The sequence below is a fragment of the Ciconia boyciana genome, chromosome 13 (genome assembly GCF_034638445.1).
Source record: "Ciconia boyciana chromosome 13, ASM3463844v1, whole genome shotgun sequence".
Classification (NCBI taxonomy): domain Eukaryota; kingdom Metazoa; phylum Chordata; class Aves; order Ciconiiformes; family Ciconiidae; genus Ciconia; species Ciconia boyciana.
The window spans coordinates 240,472-247,122 of NC_132946.1; the positions used below are offsets into that span (position 1 = coordinate 240,472).

A 6,651-nucleotide genomic window follows, 5' to 3' on the forward strand; every position below is an offset into this window, starting at 1 on the left:
GGCCTCTTTGTAGCCACCAACATTGGGCTCAGCCTCGTTTTCCCCAATATATATCAAGTCTGAACCCATTCTGCATGAAGGCTGTAGTAGGAGGACATCACTTTGGCTCCTACCAGGGAAAAGGGCTTACCTTCACAGAGCTGTGACTATGTACGTCTTGCTCACACGGAGGGGATCGCACAGAGGCTCGTATCTTCTCTTAGGAAATCACCAGACACATGCTGGTAAACAGAAACAGGAATGACTGTGCCTGAACTCACCCTGCCCAGCTGGAACAGAAACCTACAGCTCTGCTCAGGCTCAAACCCACCACCCTCATCTGCGCCATACAGAACGTGCCCAGAACATCTCCCCAGATGCCCTGCCACACTGTATACACTCAGCCCACAGGAAAGCCTGCTCTCCCCAATACAGCCTCCACACCAGCCTCCTCTGAGAGCCTAGACCCCTCTGGACCACCCACAGGCAGTACTCCCCCTCCACATATTTGTCAAAGCCCTGCCCCACAGCTGGGTTCCTGCAGCTTCACAAACTAAGCATCAGCCTTTTCTTGTCTGTTCAGCTGATGTGTCCCATCCTCTCCACCCTCCCCTATCACAGCCATTCTCAGACTGGTCCCTGGTCACACCTTCTGTGTTTGTGCTTCCAAAGAGCAGCAACTCTGCACGAGGTCAGCAAGTCCGTCTCACGTTCCCCCAATACTCACCTGAGTCAGCAGTGCTGGGAGAACTCACTGCTCCTTTCATGCAGGTTGGCAGAAACTGACCCATTTAGAGCCAACGTCCATCAGCTTGTCCCCTGATCTCTGCTCGCAGGGATGCACCAAGTCCAGAACTCTGCTGCTGGCATACAGCTATTTATGGCAAGAGCCTCACCTGAGCCTCTCTGTTTTACTGCAGCTGCCAAAAATCAGCATGTCCTACCCATGCTGCCTGGCCACAAGCTTTTACAGCAGGCCTTCCACTCCTGGGGCTGGGGACAGCAATTGAGTGTCCCTTGGACAGCTTCTGGCATCTAATAGGCTGAAAAACACACTAGCTATTTTCAACCTCTGACTGTGGAAGCTCAAAGCAAAAGCTCACGGCTCACATTGCATGCTGCCTCCACGTGGCAAGCAGCGAGCTGCAGATGATCGCATGGCAGACCACAGACTCCAGCAGCATTGCTGGCTCCATCCCAAACCCACACAACATGCAGTCCTAACACAGTTAGTGGCTTCTCATGTCACTGGCAGGGATGTGCTGCGTCTTCCGGAGAAAAGGCGGGATGGGGGTGCAGGATGCACAAACAGGCAGAGTTATGAGAAGCACCTTGCAATATGCTGGGACATATTAGCAACATTGGAGATAAACAGGATTTTCACTGAAATAGATTGCTCCAAAGTAACCAATGTTTCCAAAAATTCAAAATACATTTCTTCATAGAGAAGCCAAAAGGCTTCGTGAGACTTTCTTTGGGCAGTCCAAGTTTTGTGAAGCTGTGGCTTCGCTATGATGCTGGTAGGAGTTCATTGTAAAGTGGTAGAAGGCAGGAGCTTGTTTTGTTTGAGGCTAGAAAGGCCAAAACATGGGGTTATTGGCTCCACTAGAGCACAAGGACTAATGCGATGAAATTGTGTCACATCAGTGTATCTGCATCCAAATCAGCACTGGTAAACATTTACGGTGCTCAGCAAAAAGAGGAGGAGTCTGAAGGTTGTTCCTACAAAATGTAAGGGCCGGGGGATTCCATGCCCCACAGTGGCTTTGGTCGTGGTGTGAGGCTCTTGCTCAAACAAGGAAGCTGCTTGGATCCCCTGGTTGCTGTTCTGTGACCAGCTCTGCATAGCCTAGTTTCCACACTCCTTACCCTGCCACTGTGCATGTGCAGAAGTTGGAAAGTGATGTGCTAGGAGCAGCAAGAAGCTAAAACAATGGCAGACAACATGCAAAGTAGAGACAATAAGGACAGCAGTTGAACGTGTTCGTCCTTCACACTGGGGAGCACAGCTAGAGGTTTTTAAGACGAGTCATAAGAATAGCAAAGGTGGCCTGACCAGAAGCGGGAAGAATCGCCGATGCTTCTGGACGACAGTGTCTGTTGCAGGGGCCCAGCACAGCTCAGAATGAGGCCATGGAATAGGTAGCACATGCTGAACGATAGGTCCTAATTCCTGCCCTTGCGGAGGAATCACGGCGCTTGATGGCTCTGTTGTCTCCCTCATGTTGTGGAGGAGCATGCCACGTGCTTCGTGAGCCCCTCAGCTAGGCAGTGGGGGAGCAGACCACCCAGCAATGAACCGCCCTGCATAACCTTCAAGCCCAGAGCCTGTCAGACACATGCACTGGTTAGTGAACGCAGCACAGCATGAGCCTGCCAGAGCCAGCTCCTCGAGACCTCTGCTGGCTGCTCACCCAGGGCCAAGAGCGCTAACTTCAGGGCCAACCACAGCCAGTGCAGACCTGGTTCTCACAGCAACTCTCTAGAGCATCAAGACAAGAACCGGGGACTGGTTACAAGCCTGAGCCAGGTGTGGAAATTCTACCCCCAGAAGGCAGTCCAGTGCTTTCTCACCCTGTTACAATTCTTGTTGCTGTGTGGGTGGCTCACTGCAAGTGAAACCAGCAGTGGCTGAGCTGGGGAGAAGCAGCCAACCTCAAACTCTTCAGCTTATGGCAAATTCCCCCATGTTTAAGAGCTGGGGAAACAGCAGCAAGTAGGAAAGTCCCAGTGATACATTAGTCACCGACTCAGTAACCTTCAAGCAGAGGACAAACACCACACTGCTGTCAATGCTCTGCTCTTATACAACAGAGCACAGACAGGACCATGGAAGCATCTGATCCATCACTGAACTGGGACAGGAGCTCCTTAGGATGCCTGCCACGCTCCCTGGACTGGGGCAGGTCTAGCACAGTCATCCCTCTATCAAAGACAGGCTGCGGGCCACAGGCTGCTACGATACCAACTCTTGCCATTACAATTGTCTCTCTGCATTCAGAATACAGAATTTTAGGTCTCCTGCACAGAGGGTTAGTTTTATAGACAGTACGCTGGCTAACAGCAAAAAAAGAAGAAAACAGCTGATCCTCCCTGCTATGCAGCTAAACGTGCCACAGCAGTCAGTTCCCTGCTCTGTTCATCTAGGCTGCAGCCAGTTTTTCTTCTCTTTCATCTTGCAGTCTTGCTGGAGGAGTAGAAAGTGGCTGTGTGGAAACTTCCATGTTGTATAAAGCCACAGAAGGGACAGGATGGAAGCAGAACAGCACAAGGGACAAACAGAGAAAAGCACCTTTGGCCAGAGTACAGCAGAGATGTAAGGTTCCTCTCAATGTTGCTTTCTCAGCTTGTCAAAGGAATGAGAATAGTCAGGACTTAGCAGTGCTGCTGACAGCTGTTATTAGGCACTCTGGGAAAACACACCAAGGCACGGCAATTTAGTAAGCTTTAACCTTGGTTAAGTGTTAGTGAGGTACCCGGGAAGTGCCTTCTTCCTCACTCGGCTCTTTTTTTCCTTTGCTTCAGAGCCATCTGCTTTGAGAGACAATAGTCCTGCAGCTGAAGACCAGACCGGCTCATCGGTCTTATTGCTCTGATTGTCAGCAAGTTCATACTGAGTTGTTGCTTGGCTTTCGACCTCGTCACCGCAGTTTAGTCAGAGGGGCCTTGAGGGCTGTGCGCTGTGGCTGCAACATCTGATGAAGAGCTGATGGCATGACATGGCTGCCTCAGTCATAGCAGCGTGGTGAAAAAAATTAGTATTCTGGGTAGTGTGTAATCATGACACATCACCACGTGGGAGCTGCAACAGACTCCCAGGCAGACCTCATACTCTGCCTGGGCAGACCTCATAGTCAGCAACCTGCAGAGGGGGGCAAATGATCTGTGTGTGTGCCTGTGCATTGCACGGGCACAGTTCCCCTGAGAATTAGTCAAAACCACCTATTCTTTGTGAAAGCAACTGTATGCAAAATTACACCCTTTGGAAGCACCTCTGTCAGAGCTAGAATACAAACTGCACAAACCATGCTCCCTAAGGAGTTTTCTACAGAAAAAAGACACAGCTAGGAGAAAGCAAACTGTCCTCTCAGTCTCTATTCACTAAGGAGTTTTGTCACATAATTCCATAGTCAGAGGTAAACATTAGGGAGCAGGGTTTTGGAAGTCACAACCCCCTCCTTTGGTTCTCTCACCCTTTGTTCCTTTGGCCACGTCACTGCTAGAATGCAACACATAACTTGTTTTCTTAGATAAAGTTTGTAGCTCATGACGGATAAGCACTTGGACATCCTTGCACCCTGCCTGAACAATGCAGGCTCCCAAAGCAAGATGCAGAGACAAGTTATTTAAAAAGCTGACCCCTCCCTCACCTTCAATTAACTTGTCCCTACCTGCAAGAACTTGACCCCACATCCTCAAGCTCCTGCTCCATACTAGTCTCACGCTCATCTTGTGGTTATTGTTAGTTTTCCACAGAAAATGACAAACCTTGTGACTGATAGGAATTTGCAAACAGCTGTTCCATACAGGTGCGTATTTCCAAGGAGCTAATGCTGTTCAGAAAGAGGAGGAAGAAAAAAAAAAAGGCAAGGCTGCGGCATTCTCTGCAAAGGAAAAGCCGTGTATCAGAACTAGCTTCTCCTGAACTGGGAATACACCTGCTTTTCTCAGGAACCCACGTCCCTCATGGTGAGTCAGGTTGCTAATATTTGGTAGGCAGCCAGATGAGAAAGACGTGGAGGTGCAGTGATCGTGAGCGAGTAATAAATGGCATTATAACTAGGCTAAAACTTGGCACAAGCCTCCACTTGCACTGCAGTCTTACAAAACAAACTGAAAAACACACTTACTACGATCAGTAATTCTCTGTCCTGGTAGGAGGCCTCCACTAGCTAAAAAGGACATGCTTGGAGGGTCCCAGCCTTCAGGGATGAAGTTCCTCTCTCGGGAGGGTAAGCTGCCTTTGCAAGCACAGGCTAGTGCCTGGGAGGTGCAGCTCAGGCCAGTACACCTTGCCGGCAGTCCTGGGAGCCAGCCCAAAGTCAGAACTCCCACGCACTCCAGGCAGATCATCACCTTCGGCCAGAACCCTGCCATGTGAAACCTACCTGCATTTTATAGCCCGGCAATAGCTCCGGATGGCAAAAGCAGAGGCAGTGGAGGACGGAACATGAACTTGGCTCCCACCCCAGTCATGCACCGTGACTATTGCAGGACAGGGGGTGAGCTGGCCAGCCGCCCAGCCACCCCGGTGTTTATCGCCAGTTCTGGGTTATGCAAAGGCATAGGAATAGGGCTCCCCCTTCTCGAAGAGTTACAGTTTGATTTCACCAAAGAAATACTGAAGGGAGAGAAGGGGAAGAATACCCACGCACAGAAAGCCATCCAACAGAAATGAACAGACAGGAGGGCGTAGCTATGTAGAAGAAAAAAAGCCAGGGAAAGGAAGAATGAAGCTGGGGCTCAGCAGAGAAGTGCTGCAGCAAAGCTTTCCAGTCCTGGCCTGAGCAGACCTCTCCTGGCTGCTCCAGCCAAGTGCAAGCCTTCCAGGAGGATTTCACAAAGACCACAAGAGAGAGTGCAGGAGCAGAAGGGGAAGAAAGCACCACTGGTGTCCCTGCACCTCCCTTAACAGCCCTGTGCTACTACACTAAACAGTGAGTAACCCATTCCAGGTAGCTGCAATAATGAGCTGTGGGTTTTTGCTTAAACTTGACTTTGCTTGGATTTAGGGAAGTGAATCAGCTTACTCATGAGGCTGACCATGGCTTCTATGCATCTTCCTGTTCCACCATTTCAGTGCGGGTTTGGTTGATAGGTCCTGGAAAGCCTCTTCATCTGTCTGCCTCACAGCCCTCCCACTTCACAGAATTTGTGCTGATGTTAACTACAGCAGTGACTGCCCTCATGCAAAGAAAGATTATTTCTGATAGGATTAAACCTCACCTGAGTGAAAATGAAATTCAACCTGATATTTTCAGTAAAAACAAATGAATAACATGTTCATCAGCACCTTAGCTATAAGCAGTAAGATCTTTCACTAACCACCACCTTAGTGAAAGTGAGCTACAAACCAGTGCCTATACAAATATTAACTACCACATCTAAATGCAGACACTTCACTGCGTAGATCTCTCTGCTACTTGGCTAACCTGAACTTTGAAGAGAGATTTGCAGTACAAAAATCTTACTTACAAAACACGTTAAACCAGTTTCTGTGCTTAGCATTACAGTTTCCTTCCTTATGAATGGCAATGCAAATAGGGTTTTCTGAATAATGAGAATACACATATATATCTTAATACACATAAAATTACGTAACGGTTCTTAACTGTTTTGTGCCACTGCCAGCATACTAGGGTGGAATTTACCATACCAAAATATATGATAATGCCCTAGAAAAGTTCAGACTTGTGAGTAAAACTTTTGGAACAATTATCCAACAAGAAGTATATGCTGCCGTAAAGGTGCAGGCATAACTCCCATTCTGACTGGACAAGAACAAGAAGCTGAAAAAATGCTCCATCAGTTTAGGGAGTCTGACCATAAACTGGATAAACTTTCTGGGAAAACACTGCTTAGAAATGTCCAATCCCATTTACAGCTGTAGAAGTATGAAATAACTCTGCTTGCTTCTGGAGAATAAGAAACTAATCATCAATAATAGCATTA

At 48.6% G+C, this 6,651-nt stretch overlaps 1 protein-coding gene across 9 annotated transcripts in view; it reads right to left on the minus strand.

The window, feature by feature from the left end:
- The window catches only part of IL21R (interleukin 21 receptor), a 29,401-nt gene extending 22,888 nt beyond the window's left edge, over positions 1 to 6,513 (minus strand). For 5 of the 9 annotated variants that reach the window (XM_072878435.1, XM_072878437.1, XM_072878438.1 and 2 more), the window contains exons 1-2: positions 707 to 6,513; positions 131 to 221 (exon numbers count right to left, since the gene is read on the minus strand). Coding sequence is in view for 2 of the 9 variants with exons in the window: in XM_072878434.1 (XP_072734535.1) it covers positions 707 to 770 (64 nt within the window). In the remaining 7 variants the exon portion in view is untranslated. Of the gene's footprint in view, positions 1 to 130; positions 245 to 706 lie in introns of all 9 variants that reach the window. The other 4 variants (XM_072878440.1, XM_072878433.1, XM_072878434.1 and 1 more) reach the window with 2 other exon arrangements.
- Between the last annotated feature and the right edge of the window lie 138 nt (positions 6,514 to 6,651).